Source organism: Macrobrachium rosenbergii, chromosome 10, assembly GCF_040412425.1.
Source record: "Macrobrachium rosenbergii isolate ZJJX-2024 chromosome 10, ASM4041242v1, whole genome shotgun sequence".
In the NCBI taxonomy this organism is placed as follows: Eukaryota; Metazoa; Arthropoda; class Malacostraca; order Decapoda; family Palaemonidae; genus Macrobrachium; species Macrobrachium rosenbergii.
Window position 1 is genome coordinate 57,583,854 of NC_089750.1, and position 24,853 is coordinate 57,608,706.

The 24,853-nt window shown below is 35.7% G+C and overlaps 1 protein-coding gene across 2 annotated transcripts in view; it reads right to left on the reverse strand.

The window, feature by feature from the left end:
* Positions 1-2,841: 2,841 nt before the first annotated feature.
* Positions 2,842-24,853, reverse strand: part of LOC136842656 (FK506-binding protein 5-like) — a 56,011-nt gene continuing 33,999 nt past the window's right edge. Inside the window, exons 1-2 of one of the 2 annotated variants that reach the window (XM_067110282.1) lie at positions 7,307-7,357; positions 2,842-5,831 (exon numbers count right to left, since the gene is read on the reverse strand). In XM_067110282.1, coding sequence (XP_066966383.1) covers positions 4,728-5,831; positions 7,307-7,342 — 1,140 coding nt within the window. In that variant the 5' untranslated portion in view covers positions 7,343-7,357 and the 3' untranslated portion in view covers positions 2,842-4,727. Of the gene's footprint in view, positions 5,832-7,306; positions 7,358-24,853 lie in introns of those variants that run through there. The other variant, XM_067110283.1, reaches the window with a different exon arrangement.

Consider the following 24,853-nt stretch of genomic DNA (forward strand, 5'->3'; position numbering starts at 1 on the left):
TAATTTATCAGAAATAAGTTTTTTTAGGGAATGAATATACTGCAATATGCGTTTACATACAGATCGGAGCCAATTATGACAGTAGAGTCATTTGGACGCATTTACCTTTAAACATGAAAGAAAATGGTACTATACAGTTAAAGAAAACGTAGATTTTATCGTTAACTCAACTAGTTTTGTTACCATTTGTAATCCTACGACTATTCACTGTACAAGGTAATCTTTGACCCCTGTAACATGCCGTGGCCCTTAAAATGAAAATATTTTAACGGAAATTATACAGTATTAACTTAGACAGTTAATACTGTCTAAGTCTAAATAGCTGATGATGAAAAATCTCAATAGAGTCATTTATATTCAAGCAATTTTGCGGACTAAGAAGGAATTTAATAAAATATTAAAGAATGACTGATTGATTGATATGCTGACACGATAAGGTAATTTCGTATATTTTGTGAGTATGGCATAAAAAACCAAGATATCATAATAGAAATGAGTAGTTATTCTTTCAGACAATTCAAAGAAAAATTATCAAGGATTCATCATTCATAGCTTTCCAGGAAGTTTAGTTCCAATACGGTCCCGTTATTTTCGATTTAAAGTAACATCTTTGTACCAATACCCGTATATTCTAACATTGATTGCTATCAGAGTAATTATTCATGACATTCATGTTTATCATCCTTTATTCTATCTGATATACTCAAATGTTACAATTACATAAACTGGATTTCCACTTCACCTACTCGTTAATTGTCCATACCTATGGAAGTATGGTAATCCCAACTCATATAACAAAACAGAAGTTCATTGTGCGCATACTTACAAGGGAACTTGTTCTAATTTAAAACCACATTCTGTAATGCATACCATCTTTCTTCATTATAACCCTTTTTTTTCATTACTCCAAGACGGTTGGTTATTAGTTATTGTTTGAGGATAGCTTTTTAATGAATTACTCGGTGCCACTTTGGCTCATCCACGCGTCACTTATTCAGAGGTGCTAGTACTAAACATGGCAGAAGCTCCTTGAGACACCGTGCTTAGTATTAGTCCCTCGGGGATCAAAGTATTATACTGTATACACCCATTCTATATTGAGTGGTCGATAAATTATATTAGTAAACGATATCTTCGTGCAGCCATCTACTTTACATTTACCTTACGGTGTTTAGTACTGGCACCTCGCAGTAGGTGACACGTATAAAAGGCAGTGGGCGTCGCTCGGGGGCGCCCGGGCCCCCCAATCAGATGTTTGCCCCCCCCCCCACACTTGAAATTCCCTTTGTAAATAACTTTAACCCTTACAGTATTTGGAACATTTGCATATAATAGGAGCTGAAAATTAATTGAAAATTGAGCTCTATATTTTCAAATACAGGTTTACTAATTACTAATACTATTATTTTCCTTCATTCACATAGACATACATTCGAGAATAGTATCTTTTACTAATTGCAGAATTGGTACATTAGTTCTGTGTAATTTTCTTTGGCCTCCCCAAAAATATCTTGGCCGTACCTAGGCGCCCCCCGCCCCCAACGATGGAATGCCAGCTATTCCAGTGATAACAAGCCAAAGCAGCATCGAATTACTCTTTGACGGCTGTCTAAACCACTGTTTAACGGGACCTTTTAATTACGCTAGGAGAGATATACTGCCTCTTTGATTTGACACTTGATATCACACGAGGTCAGAATCTTCTTAAACCTCAAGTTTTAAGTTAGAAGATGATCTTCATCGGTCTAATTGTAGATTTGGAAGGAAGATCTTATTCAGTCAAATTCTAACTTCTGGAAAGACCTTAACAGGTCAAGTTTTAGGTTTGAGGAAAAGGTTAATCGTTCAACTTTTAAGGATCGAGGAATAGGTTGATCCTGCAAGTTTCAAGTTCGAGGAGGAGTGAATGAAGGATATTACCTGGCTGAGTGAGGGACAATACCTTCCACGACGAAAAAAAGACTTAAAAAAGTCGAGAAAAGAATTGCAGCAGAAGAGAAAAAGTAAGTGCGCCCAGGAGTATAAGAAGTTAGGCTAAAAGTCAAAGAATGAAAAGCAACGAGTGGGAAAAAAGAAAAGTTAAGAGAATGAGTGGGGAAACAAGTAAAGTAAGAGAGAAAACGAAAACGTAAAGGAGCAGAGTAAAAGAGAGAAAAGTAAGGTAACAAAAAAGGAAATTTTTGCAATATAAGAAAAAATGCAAAGGAGTGAAAAAGTCGAATATGGCGTATGGTAGAATAAAATAAAAAACAATGAAGTGAGAGATAAAACGAATTACAATGTACGGAAATAGAAGGGAATGCAAACGAAAATGAAGTAAAATATTGGAGGCAGAAAATTAAATAGATTATTAAAAGTATAAAGACTCAGGGAAACTGAGTAAAGCATGAGAAAAAAGTGAGTGACACCGAAAATGAAATAGAGTACGAGAGGAAAAGTGAGGGAATGAGGGAGAAAATGAGATAAAATTGAGAAATAAAGATTCAGCCAAACCTTCAAGCTACGGTCTGAGGCCAATCAACCCTAACTCTTTGTAGTCGAAGAACTGTGTCTCGGTTACCTGTGATATTATTTCGACATTTCCAACTCTGCTTTCACACCGAGGGATCTTTGGTGTTAGCTGGTGCGAGTCCTGAGGTCTACATGTTACCACACTTACAGGCCGTGCTGACATAAGGCCGGCCTAAAGTAAACCAATCCATTGTTACCTAAACCATCGGCAGGTAAATTTTATTGAAATTTTTTGCATCACTTTAATTGTTCTTGATTTTATTTATTTCTAATTTAATACCACTTAACAGCTGCAAGAAATCTGGAAATAGGGGTAATAAACGCTTACTAGAATTTTAATGTTTATTTTATTTTAAATATCATTGCAACCTCATTTTTAAACAAGGGTTACAAAGAATGCCACAATTTCAAGGTACAGTATTGCTGAACTTCAATTCTGTTACTTTCAAGCAGGGTTAAGACTTTATTACAGTTTAAAGAGCTAGCTTATTCTAAGTACATTGCCTCATTTAACTAGAATGGCAAGAGATGAATCCTAAGGGAAGACTCACTAATAATGAATTTCGAAATTACCTTAAATAAATGCAACAAAATATTGCATATCCATCACAGTTATAATACAGCAAGAGTACTTGATTTCAGTATGAGATAAAACAGACAACAAGGAAAAACAACAAAAACAAAGTTAAAGAAATTTAACTCTTAAAGGTTAACAAAGAACTGAATAAAGAATGGTTTACCAACGAGGTATTGGGTAGTTGAATGGGCGGAAGTTACCGAATGGGTAATTCATGGAGTACCTGTTCGTCAGCTGAGGGGAATAAAGCCCCGAGGTCCTGAATGGGTAATAGTTGTCTTGAGAAGGGTAATCGAAGCCGTAAGGCCCGTATGGATTGAAGGGCTTGGATTGACTGGCAGTGGGGTACCTGACATCAAATCGTAGTGGTTGATTACCAGGCAGCCTACTGTAACCAGAATCGTAAGGGGTGAAGGAGGCGCTGACGTCATACTGTTGGTCTTGTTGGAAGGGTCTCAGGGTTCCATCCTGTCTAAAGGAAGTATCGAAGATATTGACATTCATGCTATCTCTGTCCATGTTAGGGTTCCTGAAGTTTAAGGGGAAAGTGTTTGGTCCTCGGAAATCTTGGCTTGTTTCATCGTCGTCGCGAGTGGGCACCGCAGAATTTATGAAACTATCAAATCTATTGGGGGCATTTGGGAACCTGGAATTTTGAAAGACTTCATCAGTCATATGGAAATGACCAGCTTGTCCATCCTCTTGCATATCTTCACTGTCAAAAATGGTGACATCAGAAGTTGATGAAAATGGCATCTGAGACTGCATGCCGTCATTCATCATGCCACTCATATCTCCAGATTGATCTCCCTCAAAAGATTGTTGGAAAGGCTCAGGTCTGGAGAAGGACTGATCTTGAGTTTGTCCATAGGAGTTGAAAGGTAGAGAAGGTGAGCCAAAGGAATGCCCTGGAATGCCAGAAGAACTGTAGCGGCTGTAAGAGGAATAAGGGAAAGGTTCAAACGGAACGGTATTATGTGAATGAATACCCTGAGGCTGATAAAAGTTCTCCTCAGTCCATCTGTTAGGGAAAACTGGTAGGTTGTGTTTTGCGGCTAATTCCTCGGGGAATATAATTGGCTGCCGAGCTAGAGTATTTGGAGGGAACAAACTACTTCGCTCTGGCAGCTCCTCACTTTCCTTGATAAGTATGTCAAGATCAACATCTTGTACCCTTTCTGGGATCTCTGAATTTACTTGCTCTTGATCATTGTTGATAGGTAATGGTACCCCAAATGGGAACTGTTGTGGAATTTGAGAGACGTCAGTACTGACAACTTCTATCATGGGATTTCTGTCACTCACTGATGGTTTTGCTTTAATCATGAAGATGTTCACCAAGGCAGGAGTCTCATTATCGTTTTCCGATGGAATAGGTTCGTTTAAAACTACCTCTCCAACATCAATAAAGGAATCATTTTCATTTTCTGGAAAAGTCGAAATTTCTTCATTTTCAATAGTGTCATCTGGAATATAAAAGTTTTCTAGAATGCCCTTAGGGGGTCCAGAGAATGTATTGAATTGGTAATCAGATGCTTGTACTGGGACCTTATCAAAAGAAGGCCTTTCTAGGAAAGAAGTATCCTCATCAACAAATCTTTCTGAGTTGTCAAGCCCCGTTGAAATAAAGTCTGAATTTTCAGTTGGATAGGAAGAGAAAGGAGTCAGATCCAAAAATACTGTCCTCATTGGCATTAGGTATATATTGTTCTTCTGAAATAGGCATTATCATTGAAAATGGAGGCATTTGTTCATCTGTCATAAATGGATTCTTTCCGGGTATTTGTTCCTCTGCCATAAATGGATCCTGAGCAGGCATTCTATCCTTTTCCATAAATGAATCCTCTACAGGGAATTGTTCCTCTTCTGTCAATGAATCCTCAAAAGGTATAAAGCTTTCTTCCTTTTCCTCAGTTGTGGGAAAAGCTTCGCCTTCTTCTATGATAAATATTTGTTCCTCTCCAGATTGTGCTTGATCTATGGGTACCTGAATTCTCTGCTCATCTTCTTCTTCACCTTCGAACTGCCCCTCTTCCAGTGTGGCAGGCATTAACTGCAATTTTTCATCAAGAACCAAAATAACTTCTGGTTCTTCTTCAGATGTCATTTGTTCGTTAATTTCTGGTACAATCTGGTCACCATAGACTGGTGTATTTTCTTCTTCTGGTACCTCCAGACTATCATCTTCAAAAGTCCCTTGTCCTTCATCTGGGATGATGATAATCTGGTCATTTCCGTTAAGCAGACCATCAGATACAGACATTACATCAGTATCTCCTTCAAATATTCCTTCTTCTCCAGTTATTTGTTCTTCAGGTGACAGCTTTTCTGGAGGGTACTGATGATCATCCTCAGAATCTAAGGGTACATTTTCATCTTCTGGTTCTAAAGCGGTAGGTGCTTTTGGCAATTCTGTCTGATTTACCTTGGTTGCAGTTGCTGGGTCCACTACTTCTTCTGTTGTAGTACTATCACGAACAATTGTACCCGGTACAATTTCTGATGATTGCTGGGTCTCCTCTTCAATGACTGCAGCTTCTGTAGTTGCTGCTAAATCTAGAGTTACATTATCCTTGCTTTCTGTTGTAACTTCATTTCTTACGGGTAGACTGTCAATGTCATTATCCTCTGATTTAGCATTGAGGATGATATTCAACAGTTCTCTCTCATCACTTGGGCTGGGTGGGTCTGTGACGGGGACAGCCAGCCCCACTGCTAGGCTGGCTAATAAGCACAGGCATATCTGCGAGAAAAGGAAAACAAATTATTAGAATTTTGTTCGCATATTGCGTGGACAGAATCATATTATATGATAAGGCATTTGATACCTGACATCTGACTTAAAACTGTGTTCTTCTAAAACAGAAAAATATAAAAACACAACATGCAGTGAGATCAGTTTTGTTTCCAAGATTATAGTACATTAGGGAAGATGACACCTGTAAAAGGAAGTTTTTGGGTGTTTATATGAAAGTGAGATGTCTGGGATCAGAAAATGTTGAAAGCTCCTCCACTTTTGTAACCACATTTTGATGCAATGAATCCCCTCTGTTTAGTCGGGTGGTCCAAGTTTAGTTTTACTCCCCACAACTCCCCCACCCTGAAAGTCAGGTTAGGAAGGAAAGACCCGGTTAAGCCAGGACGTGGCATCCTAGGAAAGGTTAGGTTTATTTTTGCCAGCGGAACTTATGTCGCAATACAGGAGTTTCCTTACTAAATTAGTTTTCTATGAAGTACGCATAGTTGTATATCACAGAAAAATGCAGAATATGTAAATTGAGGAGTAACTCTTGTATTCCGTGCAGCCAAACACCTTGCAGATTGTATTTTAAAGTCAAGAAGTCATGACTCCCAAGTTTGACGCTTGCAACACACTGGTTAACGTGACTGTAGTATCTAAACACTGACTATATACAAAAGGACACTTGAGGATTTTTCAACCTTCTGCACTCATCATTAAGAAGGTATATCAAACTTATGAAAAAAATATCAATTAACCGTAATTATAAGATTTCAAGCTTTTTGCCCCATATGCACATTTTTAATAAAGTCAAATGTATGTATTTCTTTCTGTTATTTTAACATCACCTTCATCCTAATAATAATAATGATAAAAACCAAACTAAAGAACAAAAAGGATTGAACTTCAAATCCCTTAATAGTTAATCTATTAGTAAATTAATGGCATAAAATTCTCCATCTAGAGCCGTGAACACTTTACATAATTCATTTAACAAAACTCATATCTGCTCACTAATTTGTTGGAAATGAAATTTGTTTTTGTGTTGATTGCAATACTACCAAAATACAGCTAGCTTTACTTATTGCAATGTTGTTTTTCCTACAATAAATTTTTATAGATATACAATATGTGCCTGACGCATGGATATTACCGTGTCTTCTTTACCTATGATATTTATCTTGTAATGAAAGTCACCAAGTTCACCATTTTAATACACGAGGAGATGAGAAGCTTCAAAACAGAAATTAAGTACTATTTTCGACATCGAACTCGAGTATCGATTTCTTTTCTGTGACAAAAGGGAAGGTTAGTGAGACCCTCAAAACTGAGAACTGTAAAGAAAACTAATAATAATAATAATAATAATAATAATAATAATAATAATAATAATAATAATAATAATAATAATAATAATAATAATAATAATAGCAGTGCTGCTTGATCATCTTGTCCTTGAGAGGAAGTTAAATAAAAACCTTTGGTTCGATGACTTCTGCAGTGTTGTCTTGCATACCCTTGGGGTTACGGGATATTATATTCCCATCCTCGAAGGTAGTGTGAATGGGATTAGCATTCCAATATAGCCTAAGGATAAGTGAGACAACAGTACAGAAGCCATAAAAAAACAATGTTTTTTCGTTGTCCAATAATAATAATAATATTAGGAAAAATGCCTTCTTTAATACAGGTTTTGTTAAACGAAATGGCAGTTTCAACAGCATTTATTTTATATAGTAAACGCTCAATTCGTCTTATCAATTGCTTTTCTTGCGCTGGAATGGCTGCGCAAGAAAAACAATTGATAAGACGAATTGAGCGTTTACTATATAAGATAAATGCTGTTGAAACTGCCATTTTGTTTAACAAAACCTGTAATAATAATAATAATAATAATAATAATAATAATAATAATAATAATAATAATAATAATAATAATAACAAACAACGAGGTTGATAAACACTTGACGATGTGGTCGGGCAAGGAAAAACGCCTTACAGTGAAGCTTAGTCATTGTCAGTTGATTTTAAAATCTTGGATGGCGTATTTGAGATATCTGTAGCCAACCTAGACGATCTAAACGGACGAGAAAGTGGAACTTGCTAATACAAATTTAGCCATTTGTATTAGTAAGATCATTTAGAATGCACTATTATAGAGATTAGATTAAGGCCACGAAAAGAGGTGTCCAATGGTTAAAAAAAAAATTCAACACACTAGAGAGAAAACAAGGGAAGTAGATTCAAGTTTAAGGCAGTTCCACTGAGTTCCGCCCCCTAAAAAAGTAGAGCCGTTCCAGAGGCCAATCCTTCCTCCTCCTCCCCCCCTACTATTACTACTACTACTACTGCTAATCATGACTTCTCGAATGTACTTGACTCGTTCTTCCAGCACCTCCTGCATCCAAGGTTATTCCGGTCATCCTCATGCAAAAGGATCTCGCGTATCCTAGTCCTCCTGGACTTCCTCACCCCACCCCCCTCGAATTCTCATGCTTTTTTGCCCCGATTCTTCTCGTCTTCCATCCCATTCACGTCCGTCTTATACCTCTTCTCTTCCTTCATTTCAATTTTTTTTCTTCTCTTTTCGCACCAGCATCGTTCGTCTTTACTCCGCCTCTTCTCCTTTCTCTCTTTTGGGGGGGGGGGTACGCATCTTCCTTCTGTCCTCCCCATCCCCTATTTTTATTACTCCTCCCACTTCTCCTCTTCCTTTCCATTCCTCCTCCTTCCCACTCCTTCAGTGGGTATTAAGATATTCATTTATTCTTTGCCGACCTCGTTCTTTTCTCCACGCCCGCATTCCAACGACTCTTCTTCTCCGGCTTTCTTGCGACAAATTCTGTTTCTTCTTATTTTTGCAATACACGGAGACTGGAACACCCTAGATTAGACAGGATGGGACAGAACAGGAAGGGAAAGGAAGGATATGAAAGGTTATGGAAGAGTTCCAAAAATGTTTGGAAAGCGCAGCTAAAGTAAGAAGCAGAAAAGAAGAAGAAAATCTATTCACGAATAATCTAGAGCATCGTTTCCAACTCTGAGATCAGGAAGAGACAAATCATGAAAACGGGACAATAATAATGCTGGGGACGCAGGACAAGGGGGTCTTGTCCCTTAAGGGAGGGAAAGAACCGTAAAGGGCTTTTAGTTTTGTACTTATTTATATTATTTTTAAACAAGAGCAAACATTCTTACAGAAAAGCCTTAATATCTATTAATTTGTTAAGCAGGCTTTTCAAAAAGGGGAAAGAGAAAAAATGCAGCGAAGAGCAGGACAATAGTGTAAAAAAATAAAAATAAATAAATAAGTAAAACAGGAAAATGAAAATATTCCTGCATGAACTGGCACCTATGCAAAGGACAGTTGGAATGAAGTGAACTTCTTAATTTTATGATATTTTACTTTCTTCCTTTATTTTTAACTGCAATTACGTAACCACAAGCAGCCTCTGCACAACTGCGTCTTAATCTTCATAACGTTTCTTTTAGTAGAAGTTATTTTCGGCTACTCAACTGCAATAGATGACAATTATCCAAAATTAAACCCAAGCAAAGAATGGTACTTCATAACCATAATATTTTGAACCGAACGCCCAAGGCGTATCGATGGGATTTTCCCAGCTGAACCCAGGAGCCAATAGGTTACGTCAGCACGGGCGGACGCGGAGGTGCCCAGAAGGTGAGATCTGCCGGCTTCGATTCAAAGACTTGTAAAGGTTTGAGGAAGATCTTTCGGGTTAGTTTGCCGAGCTTCCTACTTTTCTTCTCTCTCTCTCTCTCTCTCTCTCTCTCTCTCTCTCTCTCTCTCTGATACAGATGAATGAATGAATCACGAATTTCGGCTATAACTCGAAACACTGGAACACGTTCAACCATGCATCGTAGAAGACAGTGAAAAGAGGGAGTTTGAGTGGTTGGATAGAGATAGAGAGCTCCAGAAAATATACTTTAAGAGATAAGTTAAGAGAGAAATCCAAACAGTTGCACTAAGAAGTAATAGTTAGAGATGCTGAACAGCAAAATGGAATAAAAGGAAACGGGAATAGGCCTATACGTATAGTATAAGGCTAAAGAGCGGATGCAGTTAGCGGCCGAAAGGAAACTGCCAACAAAATCTAGTAATACCAGCACTAAATGAGGTGCTGATGTCACTAACCCCCCGACTGGACTTGATACGAACGTCGATTTTTAGTATAAGTTAAATTAAATGTTTCTGGGATATAACTCTTTGGTCTTTGTTGGAAAGGAGGTAGATGTAAACAAACGAGTTTATGACAAACATTTTCGAAAATCATATATTTGCGTAGTTCCGTCAGGAAGAAGTTATTTAGTTCCACAATTCCAAAATGAGAAATATCATATAATGAATATTTGCCATAAACAAACTGTTTGTTTTCTATAAAATCTAGATTTTTCATGCTAAATGGGACCTTAGGTTGATATTTTTATTATAATTTGACGGAGGTTTGTTGCCGCACTACAATAAAAACTAGTTTTTTAAGATAATTTAGAATAAGACACTTAGAGGTCGCCTTGCAAGAAGTAGCCAGTCCTCTTTCTACCATGTTAGAGCAACTTACGTAACAACGAGGAAAAAAAAGGATTATTCTTGACTTTAGGGTAAACACATTCGTGCTTACTTGCGTAAAACTTCTGTTGCTTTAGATTATATGAAACATGCAACTGCGCCTCTGATATTACGAGGCAGAATAAGATCTGCCCGTCGCCTGGCCAATGTAATCAATATTATATATATATATATATATATATATATATATATATATATATATATAAATAGATATATATATATATATATATATATATATATATATATATATATATATATATATATATATATATATATATATATATATATATATATATAGAGAGAGAGAGAGAGAGAGAGAGAGAGAGAGAGAGATAAACACAAACACACACACACTATATATATATATATATATGTATATATATATATATATATATATATATATATATATATATATATATATATATATATATATATATATATATATATATATATATATATATATATGTATATATATATATATATATATACATACATATTATATATATGTATGTATATATAGATATATATACATACATATATGTATGTATATATATATATGTATATAGATATATATAATTTATATATATATACACACACACATATATATATATATATATATATATATATATATATATATATATATATATATATATATATATATATATATATATATATACTGTATATTTCAGCCTATCATCGTAAGCTGAGAAAATGATTACGGTTCCAGGAACGAAGTGCCAACGACAAGTTTTCAACAGTACAAAAAACAATAAAGAGAAAACACTGGAACCAAACCTGTCGTTTAACTAGTCAGTGCCGCTTTCCACTGGATTATCGTTTGAACTTAACCTACTTTTTGGGACACGAGAGAGAGAGAGGTTGGGGGGAGGGGAGGGGGTGGGAATAGGACCGGTTTTGAGTATACCAGCAGCTGGAGTCACCTTCAATAGGTGTTTTTTTGAACTTCGTATTTTGAACCGCATCTTCCTCGAATAACAAAAGGGGATGGGGCAGAGAGAGAGAGAGAGAGAGAGAGAGAGAGAGAGAGAGAGAGAGAGAGAGAGAGAGGGTTTTAGGGACCAGTTTGAAGTGGACCAGCAGCTGCAGTCACCCACAAGATTTGTTTTTACTGTGGCCTTTCTAATTTGAATTGTATTATAACCCTTGAGGGCCAAAGGTTGAACAACTCTCTTACTGAAGATGTTAATATTTATTAGTCAAAATTACTCTTCAAACAGAAAGCCTTGAGCATTATTCGAATTTGTTTCTAAACAGCTGAGACGCAAAAATTAATACACTGATTTATTTTCTCTACTCAGGTGCGTTAGATTACGCTTGCGGCTTGCTAGTAGGGACACTTACTTCCTGATTGTTGTATTTTCATTTCAAGAATAACTGTTCCGAATTGACTTCTAAATTCTTCGAGTACAGTCATGTCGATATCTATGAGAGACAACAGATAAGTAAATCCCCATCAAAAAAATAAAACAAAATTACATGAACTGTTTCAAAAGGAGAATTTTCCACGTTATTAGGAAAGAGAAGACACCGGAAAGACGGAATTTTGAAAGAAAAATAATGAGACTTTTTCACGCACATTGCTCAAAGCTAAGAGTTCTTTATCCAGGAAAAACACCAGTGGTCTCATTTTACCAGAAATATAGGAAGGATGTAGCGTTTCACTTGAAAGAGATACTTACATGAACAGTTTTCCAAAGCTATTGTCTTGATTAAAGTCAATTCTCAAAATGTTTAGTATTTTTGCGCTCACACAATTACAATTATATATATATATATATATATATATATATATATATATATATATATATATATATATATATGTATATATATATATATATATATATATATATATATATATATATATATATATATATATATATATATATATACACACATATATTTCAGTTTTCAGTCGAGAAACATGCCAAGTGCCATTTTTAAAATATAGTAAATTAAATTTAAAAATACTTTGACCAGGATGGCGCTTGGCATGTTTCTCGACTGATAGCCTAATATATAATGTGTTTATGTATATATATAAAATATATATTGAATGCATGTGTTTATGTATGCAAACACACACACACACACACACACACACACACATATATATATATATATATATATATATATATATATATATATATATATATATATATATATATATATATATAAATATATATATATATGTATATATAACTTTTTAATAGGCTGTTCTCCCTAATAATTCTGACTAAACAGAGAAATAAGTCAGTTTTCACTCTCACACTCATTCTATTAATGCTGAGTCAGGGATGAACACCTGCAAAAATATTTGCACACACACACACACACAAGGAATTTTCCAGTGTAAAATAAAAAGATAAAGAGTAACAGTTGTTAATGCCATGTACCGAACTGAACGAACGAAAACAAATGAACACAGAGAACAGAAAACAATGAACGACGCATGAACAACATAATAACACGCATGAAACATTAACTTCCTGTCATCGGGGTTGTTCTTCGAGAGAGCTCCAAGGTTATTTCAGGATCACATGACTTTCTGCCTCAAGTTCAAGAGCAAGGAAGGATCCAGGGGCTCTTTCTGTTGCTTCGAGGATCACGTGACTTGCGGCTTCAAGTTCAAGGACAAAGAAGGTTCCTGATGTTTCTGTTGTATTATTCCGCCCCACCCCAACCCCCACCCTGCCCCTTGCTCCCGTTCCCCACCGTTGCTCGCCGTCTTGTAACGAAGTTTGATGTTGTTGGGAGCCTAGGTGAGATGTTGTTGAGTTGAAGTTGGAAGTTTACACGGTCTCTTGTTGTTGTTGTTGTTTGGGACTGCAAGTCAGCATGAGCTGTTGTTGTTTTGTGACTGAGAGTCAACATGATCTGTTTTTGTTGTCGTTTGGTGATTGTAAGTCTACAAGAGCTGATGTTAATGCCGTTCGGTAAATGGAAGTTTACATAAGCATTTTTTTTTGCGGTTTGGTTGTTGCCAGTTCGCGAGAAGTGGGTTTTTTGCTTTATGTTGATCAGGAAATTTTACAAACCTTGATGTTTTGAGGTTGGGAATTTGAACCTTGTTGCGTCATCCTGAGCTAGCTCATAGTATATTGTAATTGTTTTGGGGCCCGTGCCCAGAGGGGTTGTCAGATTGTCCGGAATTCATACAAGTGGGTGTTTTATTTTTTTGAGCGCAGGAACTTGTTTAATGTGCGTTGTTGCCTTCTGTTTACATATGATTAAGCAAGAGTGTAAACAAAATTATACATGAGAAAGTTGAGTAGTTTTGATTAAGTCTGACGTTCTATGTGGCACCGGCAATCTTTAAAGCCATAATATCCATAAAATAATTAAAAGACACCCACAGAGGTTTAGTATAAAATACCATTAACTCTCAAACGTAGATCGATCCAGGTTCATTATCTCATGAACGACTTCCCATAATGGTTACGACTAGAGCCTCTCCAGTCTTGATGAGATTATTCTTTAGGTACAACAAATAGAAAGTTTATATATATGGCTAAGGTGTTATGGTATCAATTGGCAACATAAATAAATGACGTTCTTTTTCTGGCCCATTATTTACAATGTTTTGTGCCTATGATGTGAGTCTTTGGTATAAATCAATCATATTTATTGACGCTGCTGGTTATTACTAATGTCACTGTTGCCATAATCTTGGTGATTGTCGTTATTTTGCTAGGTAATGTTACTTCTGTCGTCAGAGAGAGAGAGAGAGAGAGAGAGAGAGAGAGAGAGAGAGAGAGAGAGAGAGAGAGAGAGAGAGTGGAAGTCGTTGTACACCTAAAGAAATTAGAGTTTGAAGCTAGAGATCAGTCCACTGACTTTTTATTTTATTCTGTATCCAAGTTCAAAACAGTAATCCATGCAGAAAAAAAAGATTATCGCTAAGGCATGATGCGATTCTCTTGTCATTCTCGAATTGCCTATCCAATGGTAAGTTTGAGACCAGGATGGAGTTGGGGGGGATTCTTAAAAATATTATCTAATTTTAATTTCTCTGATACCTCAGCACATATCGGGAAATCTAGTAAAAAAAAAAGAAGCCAAGAAAGCTTCAATCTTGTTGCCGTTCTTTACTGCGCAGGAAAGCTGCCAATCGTTGTCCAGTCTTGAAGTAACACCCTTTATTATGTTTGACCTCTAAGTAACACACAGAAACAAATGAATCATAAACAAGCTTCCATCATGTTGCCGTTCTTTACTGCGCAGGAAAGCTGCCAATCGTTGTCCAGTGTTGAAGTAACATCCTTTATTATATTTGATCTCTAAGTAACACACAGAAACAAATGAATCCTAAACAAGCTTCCATCATGTTGCCGTTCTTTACTGCGCAGGAAAGCTGCCAATCATTGTCCAGTCATAAAGTAACATCCTTTATTATATTTGATCTCTAAGTAACACACAGAAACAAATGAATCCTTAACAAGCTTCCATCCTGTTGCCATCCTTCATTAGGACAGCAGACAGTTTCCCGGAAGCATCATCACAAGCCCCTTGCCAATTGAGTCTCGATTCATCGTTGGCATTCCGCTACAATCGTGTCGGTAGGAATGCCAATCAATCCAACCGGGAAGATAGAGTCTATCAATCTGTCAGCAACACTGCGAGGGAGTGCAGGTAGGGAGGGGGAGGGGGAGGGGGAGGGGAGGGAGGGAGGAGGGAGGAGGAGGGAGAGAGACTTATTAGGGGAGGAGGATTCTCAAATCGGCTGGAAATTCCAGGTTGCGACATCTCTTCGCTGGAACCAGTTCTCGGGGGGGATTTTCCCGCCAATAGCCAAGCGCCTCTGGTCAGAGGAGCTCTCGAACTTTTCCTAAAGTGAGACTTTGGGTAGTATAACCTTCAGGCGTCCCTTAGAGCGGGTGAGAATTCGAATTTTTCAGAATGCAAACTGTCTGTTGCTTGTTTTGGAAAGCCGAAGGTGATCCTAAATATAGACAATGTCTGTGATGTATTAAGCGACTTTGCTTTGTTTACTTATTCCGGGAAGGAGAATTTCTAAGAGTGGAAGAGTAAGCGTCGTATTAAAACCACTGCCATTGCAAAAAGGACTCGGTAAAACATAATGAAAATATAATCTATTAACATTAAAAAGAACATGCATCTGAATAATTGCTTTCCATTATAAACTTAGAATTTATAAGGTAAACGCAGTGACAAATTTGTCTCAAAATATTTCTTAAGAAAATAATAAGAGCACAATAAAACCGAAGATTTATTGACTCTATGACTTTTTATAAAAAAAAAAAAAGCAGGAACATTTGACACTATAAGTTCGAAATTGAGAGAGAGAGAGAGAGAGAGAGAGAGAGAGAGAGAGAGAGAGAGAGAGAGAGAGAGATCCATACAACAGTCTGCGAAAAAATCCCGAAAAACAAATGGACGAAATCAAACACTCGATTTCAGAGTTCTCGAACCTCGACCAACTTACGAGCAGCTCGGAAACTTTTCGAGATTTTTTCCATTCGAAAATGTCTTAATTACAAGAAATTATCTGCTCTTTTATATCCGAACCTGGCGAGATTCGAGAGCGAATCCTTATCTGATTTTCTATTTTTTTTGTCTTTTTTTTCTAAATTTTTGAAGTGGATGAAGATGAGATTTCCGGGGTACAATTTGGAGCTTCATATCGAGATTTCTGAGAAATTTTGGTTTGTTGGTTCTTAACATCTATAACAAGAAATCTAAATATCAGACAATTACCTATATAATAACATGTATACTTGCATGTTTAGACACATGATTTCTAAAATACTTATATGCAATATATATACTATATATACTATATATATATATATATATATATATATATATATATATATATATATATATATATATATATATATATATATATATATATATATATAAAGAGAGAGAGAGAGAGAGAGAGAGAGAGAGAGAGAGAGAGAGAGAGAGAGAGAGAGAGAGAGCGCGTGTGGATTTGTGCAAATGTATACAGAATACATTCAATTCAAATTTAATTTGTCACCGAGCACCCCTTTCCTCCCAGGCCCTGAGCTGCAAATCGAACTGCTTGTTATCGGATTAGTATGGAAATTTTATGCATCGTGGATTGAATGCGACCTCCGCTTAGACATGGCCCTATTTTATTGCTTAATAAGCGACATGGCAACCGACAGGACGCGTAAACGCTTCTGATTATAATTATCAATGCTTTCAGTTTAATCGTGGTTGATGGAAATATTTCAGATGGGAGAAAATTGCATATCAAGGTCGTCGGATAAATACACCGGAGTATTTTCACAAAATATCATGAGTAAATCAATTAAAACTCTGTGCCAAACAATTTGTGTCACACCGGCTCCTGTTCATAGCAAAAACATGTCTTTGTTATTTGGAAAACCAGACCAGGGGTGTCTTGCTGGTGTTGAAAACAACAATTGCTTTAGGAAAGTTTCAGTAGAAGACATAACATTTACAACTAAATGTTGTCTTTGTTTTTTTGGTTGCATACTGGAACGAAATCAAGTTGTAGAAACTTTATAGTGAAGAGACTTAAAGGATGGGGTGAGAAATTACATCATCAGGGAAATTCAGAAAGTTCGACATGTAGCTGAAATAATGTTGAACTGTAGATGGGGAGGTGTAATTGTCAAAGTTTATTGCGTGTCACTCACTTTCTTTAGTGTTTGTCACTGACTCATATCCTTCTTCAGTGGAATATACCTTTCCCAGTCTCTCTCTCTCTCTCTCTCTCTCTCTCTCTCTCTCTCTCTCTCTCTCTCTCTCTCTCTCGATGGGCTCCTTTTCAGATATGTACAAGTAGTAGCCTGATTTTTACAGACCAGAACAGATCTTGCATCCATTTTGATTCGGTGGGTTGATATATCTCCATACCATCTTTCTCTCTGTTTGTCTGTCTGTCTTTATAGGTTCCTCTCCAGAGATCTACAAGTAGTACTCAAATATTTACACACACAGACAGATCTTGATTCTTTTCCATTCGAAGGGTATGATGTCTTTCCATCCTCTCTCTCTCTCTCTCTCTCTCTCTCTCTCTCTCTCTCTCTCTCTCTCTCCGCCAAAGGCCGCGGAGACAAGCGCCACCACCTCTATCGGTAGTGCCTTCCAAGCGCGTTGATTTGAAATTCCTTTACCCTAGTTGTCTCATCAGTGGGTCTTACCTGATGGCTCTGAATATTCATATCTCTAGAATGTAGCATTTGCATGCCAGAGAATGCCAGAGCTGTGCCAAGTCTACGGGTGCACAGTCCTCCGTCCCTGCTCCTATGGCTCAGCGTGTCTGATGTGAAAAGCAAATATGTGTTCACAGACGACTTCGCATTGTAACGGCGCGCGGCCCAGCGCTCCAGAGTCTTAACGGTTGTCGACGGGGGATCGTATTCAAGCGAGGAGCGTTTCATATTTATCTTTTTTTTTTTTTTTTTTTTTTGCAAACTACTTCGCTCTGTTTTCATCTACTTTATTGTGTCGTCATAATCATCATTTTGTTATGCGTGTTTATGTTCTGCAGGTCCAGTTGGCAAAGTAGAATCCACACGAAATTCATGTAGAATTAAGATGGATCGAAGCTTGGAATCCTGTTGAGTTCGCCCCCTCCCCCGCCACCCTAACCCCTCTTAACCTCTAAAACCCCCAAAAAAGTTGGCTTTTCATTTACTGCTGAATCAGCTTCGTGTTCAGAGTTGTGAAAAAAAAATATATATATATAATGCTTCAGTCAAATAGCCGATGTCAGCTAAAAAGTCTTGTATAGTGTATTTAAGGAGTATTCTCTTTCATTCATTTACTTTCTATAATTTTGTAATGATTTGGTTTTATAACCATTTATGAAGTTGTGAACGAATTTGTACTTTACACTATTTTTTTACAATAATTTTCTCTTCGCAACAAATATGTCCCTTTTGTTTTGCCGTAGCTCGTAAAGGATTCAGTAATAATAATAATAATAATAATAATAATAATAATAATAATAATAATAATAATAATAATAATAATAATAATAATAATCGTGACTGTTACCGTGAAACTGCATTCTTTAAGGAGAGTTTAATACTATTTCAGTCATTTTAAACTCAATCTCTTTCTACATTTTTACGTCGGAGTGTTTCTTTCTATACCATTCAACAATAAGTCACAGAATATAATAATAACCCACTTTTTATTGTTATAATTTCCTTTCAGAAATATTCAACAATTTTCTTCTACTTTGCAAAACATCTACGTCGCCCAGAGCTTCTTTTATTGTTGCCCTTTATTTGCATACTCTCTCTCTCTCTCTCTCTCTCTCTCTCTCTCTCTCTCTCTCTCTCTCTCTCTCTCTCTCTCTCTCTCACTAGTTTCTTTTTATCCATTGTTCCTCATTCCTTTTGTATTCCTTGCTCTCTCTCTCTCTCTCTCTCTCTCTCTCTCTCTGCTGTTGCCTTTTATTCCCCAGCTCTTATCTTATTTCCCTCTTTTTCACTTTCGTTTCCTCTTTTCTTTCAGTTTTCTTTCAAATGAATTTCTTCCAAGTCTTCATTTGTGACCCTCTGTCTCCCTCGAGATTCTGAATACTGCGCTCTCTCTCTCTCTCTCTCTCTCTCTCTCTCTCTCTCTCTCTCTCTCTCTCTTGAGTTTACATATTCTCTCTCTATACTTCTCTCTCTTTTTCTCTTCAGTTTACATATCCTCTCTCTCTCTCTCTCTCTCTCTCTCTCTCTCTCTCTCTCTCTCTCTCTCTTTCTCTTCTCTTCAGTTTACGTATCCTCTCTCTCTCTCTCTCTCTCTCTCTCTATTGAGTTAAATATCCCCTCTCTCTCTCGTCTACCTACAACAAAGCTCCTCCCTCTCCTCTCTTTCTCGAGTTTATATATCATCTCTCTCTCTCTCTCTCTCTCTCTCTCTCTCTCTCTCTCTCTCTCTCTCTCTCTCTCTCTCTCTCTTCTTGTTTCCTATTCCATTTTTTCCCCGAATAAAACGAATTGGTTTCTTGCCCTCTCCCTCCTCCGCTCGTCTTTAATCCCTTTTGCAGGTCACCATCAACCCAACACAAACACGCACTTAAGAAAAAGGGAAAAATTATAAAAAAAAAAAAAAAGGCGAAAATAAAGGAAAAAACTTCGAGTTCCAACGCCAAAGTAAATTAGTTGGAACAGTTTGGTGAGGAAATGAAGATGGATGACGAAGGGGCGACGTGTAAATAGAGAGAGAGAGAGAGAGAGAGAGAGAGAGAGAGAGAGAGAGAGAGAGGCGATGCTAAGAAATGGCGCCTCAGATAAAAGGAGGAAATTTGGGGGAAAGGTCTCGTTAGTTTTCTGGCCCCCCCCTTTTTTTTTTATTTCGTCGAAGGAGGTTTGGAAATTCGTGGTTCAAGTTTTATACGACCTTCTGCGAGATAAATATTGCAGTCTTTTGCGCTTAAGGATATACACACACACACACACACATGCATACATATATATGTGTAATATTCAAGTATATATACAGACACACACACATATATATACCTATATGTACGTATATACACACACACACACACACACACACACACACACACACATATATATATATATATATATATATATATACATACAGTATATATACATGCATATAAACACACACACATATATGTACATACATATATATATGTATATATATACAGTATAATATGTATACATATATATATATATATATGTATTATATAATATATATATATATATATATATATATATATATATATATATATATATATATATATATATATACATACATATACAGTATATATGTATGTACGTATGGATGTGTGTGAGCTTTTTTGAGCCTTTATAATAGTGCTTGTGTTAAATGTACAACATACAAGATAAAGGAAAAATAAAAAAAAACCAATACAGAAATTATTGTCACGTTCTTAAAAGACGAAGATAAAATAAGACTAGTTTCCCGTCTACGGAGAATTAACATACAAGAGAAAGGTCGTATCTTATCCTCATTAACAACTTTGACAAAGTAAATCTTATGCAAGCATTACATATTCATGAATGCATGCTTTCACAAATGCAAGCATGCATGCATGAATAAACACGAGTTTCAATTGAGCTGTCGTATTCTATCTATCCTCTTAAGCGTGTATATACATGGCTGTATATATATGTGGAGAGTGGATCATATCCATTATGTTTACTCATGTGTACTGAAGGTTGAATTAACGAGATGCTAACCCAGAACAAAGAACAGAATTGATATTCTTAAAAATAACTGATCAAATTTTCTAAAGAACTCAATAGATATGTAAACAACGGGGAGGTGTTTATCGAATCAGACCCCGATAATTATCCTTGGTCTATTGTTATGGAAGACCAGAGAAAAACATGGCGGTATACTAACAAGCCATAAATGAGGTGAATAATAGGTAACGGGAAAAACACCGAATGTATCACTCGGAAAAACAATGGACAGATTCGCCTTATTACCATACGTCTTTTCAAGGGATTCCGTTTGACATTATCACTCTTATTGGGTGAACGAATCCACGGTTATGTAACTATATTTGAAATACATCTGGACATATTTAAGCACGCTGTTGGCCCAGCGTTCGACCCTCCGACCGGCCAGTGAAGAATTAGAGGAATTTATTTCTGGTGATAGAAATTCATTTCTCGTCATAATGTGGTTCGGATTCCACAGTAAGCTGTAGGTCCCGTTGGTAGGTAACCAGTTGGTTCTTAGCCACGTAAAATAAATCTAATCCTTCCGGCCAGCCCTAGGAGAGCTGTTAGTCAGCTCAGTGGTCTGGTTAAACTAAGATATGCTTTTTAAAGACATATTTAACTAGATTTAAAGATAAAACTATACAGAGAGCTTTCAAGAATCTGAAAAGGGGAATCTTACAGATTTTCGAAAACTCTCCGTGTAGTTTTTTATTTTGAAATATATTTCTACAATTACAAAACCGTGGATTTGTTTCTCTATTTTAATATTCACGTCACTCTGAGTATTTTTTAACCTCTCTTGTTATTTTCACAGCTATTTTCAGATGCGACGTCCAATTTCACTCTGGAAGAATGCCATAAAAGTTTATGGGTTGGAATGTGATTATTTCGAAAAAGGGAAATTTCTCGCCTTATAGAATTTGTTTTGGTGATTGTGAGTTTTTCCCTTTTTGTGATTTTAAATTCTAGGTAAGTTTTTACGTTGGAATATTAATTTTTTTTTAGTATTTACAATGCGACCGTATTCAAATTAGGATTGATGTATATCGTTCTTTGTTCGATGTCGCTATCTTTATTGTTACGAGTAATAATGGAAATATAACAGAAGTAAATATAATAATAATAATAATAATAATAAGAATAATAATAATAATAATAAAAATAATAATAATAATAATAGTGGTAGTAATACACGACAACAACAACAACAACAACAACAACAACAACAATAATAATAATAATAATAATAATAATAATAATAATAATAATAATAATAATATATAATAATAATAATAATCCCCAATTATAGAGTAAACTATATTACTATGTAAAATATAATTGTGGATATATATTACACAAATTGTTCTTCACGAGACTGTGAATTTCCAGCAATAATAATAATAATAATATAATAATAATAATAATAATAATAATAATAATAATAATAATAATAATAATAATAATAATAATAATAATAATAATAAAGTGTTAGTAAATAATATGTAGCAGTAGTAGTAGTAGTAATAGAAGCAGTAGTGGCAGCAATACCAGATTATACAGTGCAACAGAAAAGAAGAAGAAAAATGAGAAATAATACTGGCAGTTTTACGCACTCATTCACGCATTCAGTGACTCGAACTAGAATCTTTTATAGCCTAGAGCAGTCGAGAAGTCACGTTTTTATTGGGTGCTTGGGAAAGGAGAGGATGGGGGATTTCCCCCCAACCAATGACACAGTTTATGATAACTGTCTGCGTCTTGCATGAGCTGGAATGGGTCATTCTGGCAGAGGAAATTTTAATGGCTCCTGGTTGCAAGACGAGGGAAATTCACAGAATTTTTGGTAGATTTTAGAAAACAAGAAACTTTGTAACAAGAGGGTGGAAGTATGTAAGCAGATTGAAATTGACGTGAATTTTCCATATTACAAATGTAAGATGGGATGTATGTATTAATTAATTTATTTTTTTTTTTGCAAATATTTGGCATAATATTAGACCGGTTACAGGTTAGTGCAATATAGATAACTGATATGTTATATCAATGTGCTTGAGCGAATTTCTTTTCAAAACATAACAATTTGCAGCCCTCTAGCTTCAGTAATCTTTAAGATCTGAGGGCGGACAGAAAAATGCGTACAGAAAAAGCGCAGACAGAACAAAGTGCGGACGGACAGACAAAGCCGGCACAATAGTTTTCTCCTACAGAAAACTAAAAAATGAAATGCATTAATGCATGTATCAAGGTGTTAATCATCAGACGTACATATAAAGAAAATATTAAGTATTGTCGTTTCTATTTTTCATCTATTTCCGTATAAAGGCATGCTCAAATTAAGCCAGTTGGTAAATGTGATGATGAAATGCTATGTTGTAATTGAAAAGCTGGAACTCTGAAGAAAAGTGGATTTCTAAGCTTCTGCCTAAGTTCTGATATCTTCAAAACCTCACTCTCTCTTTTTTGAATGAATAATAATAATAATAATAATAATAATAATAATAATAATAATAATAATAATAATAATAATAATAATAATATCTGAATTTCGCTTACTTTATGGGTGATTATATTGATGATAATAGTTATACTAGTTATCATATTGTTGTTGTCTTTGTTATGGCTGATAGTTTATGGTATAGGTAACGGTAATAATAATTGCCTTAATATAATTTAGGAACCTCTTCTTTAAAGTGCTGCGGTTCTTGACATAAAGACAAACGGCAGACTTACCCTTGAAATAAAAGCATCTTAATTAACGCATAACACTAAAAAAAAAACACATGAAAAATTAGAAATAAAACAACGAAACGAAGACATAAGTCACAGGAGGGGGCGGGGGCGGGGGGACGGATCAACCCTCGGAAACTTTGATGGTTTCCGAAGAAGAATGACCAAAGTTTTGTTTTGCAAGCCTTTTCATTATTGTGTTTTTGTTGTTGTTGTTGTTGTTTTTAAATCCTTGGCCGTCACGTTTTAATAGAGATATTGCTAGAGAGTCATTTTCCAGGTCATTAGGAAAGCCAAACTCGTCAAGAAATAACATTTGTGACGAATGTAACGGAAAGGAGAACTTTCGATGGCCTTTGGGGTCGTGCGTGTGTGTGTGTTTTTTTTTTCTTTTTGTTTTTGTTTTGTAGAATTTCACAAGTCGCTGCGTATAGTGTCTAGCTCGCCAATGGAGACTTTCCCAGCTTTATTATTGTTGTTACCAATGGTAGCGGCAATATCAGTATTGAACGTTGTTTGTAGGAATAATAGCAGTAACTATATATATATATATATATATATATATATATATATATATATATATATATATATATATATTATATACATATATATATATATATATATATATATATATATATATATATATATATATATATATATATATATATATATATATATATATATATATGTGTGTGTGTGTGTGTGTGTGTGTGTGTGAGTGTTTGTGTGTGTATGTGTATATACACACATCACACACACATATATATATATGTATATATACATATATACCCAACTATCTATCTATCTATCTATCTATCTATCTATCTATCTATCTTTATATATATATGTGTGTGTTTGTGTGTGCGTGTGTTTGTGTGTGCGTGAGTGTGTCTGTGTGAGATGTGTGTGCGTGAGTGCGTGCGAGAGAAAGCAGTAAATTTCAAAACTCTTGTTTTTTATTCTCTCCATTCCTGTAAAACTTGTAGCCTGAGTTCAAGCGTGAATAATTGACAGAGGCGAGCATCGTTCCCTTCACTTCCTTTTTTTTTTTTTTTTTTTTTTTTTTTTTTTTAGTTCGGATAAGCCCGACTTTACGGGAGGAAGAGAAGCGAATAACAGTGAAAAAAATATAGATATAAAAATATCACCATTGTCAATACAGCAACAGACTGACGGCCATTGATGGATTTTAAATTTCCCCAGCAAACCTAAATTTGATGAATTTGACATTTTGCTTGTTTGTTTGTTTCCGCTGCTTATCCTCTGTGTTCCCTCTCGTTTCTTTATTGTTTAGAGGCGTTATTACGTGATTAATAATTTTCGAAATAGGTCAAGAAAAGAGAAATCCTCTTAAAATTTGCTGATTGTTCGGGGTCGGACTCTTCCAAGGAAAATGTCATTTTTATGGGAAATTCTTATCTTTGTTTTTGTTTCCGCTGCTTCTCCTTTGTGTTCCCTTTCGTTTCTGTTTTGTTTAGAGGTGCCATTATGTGGTCAATAAC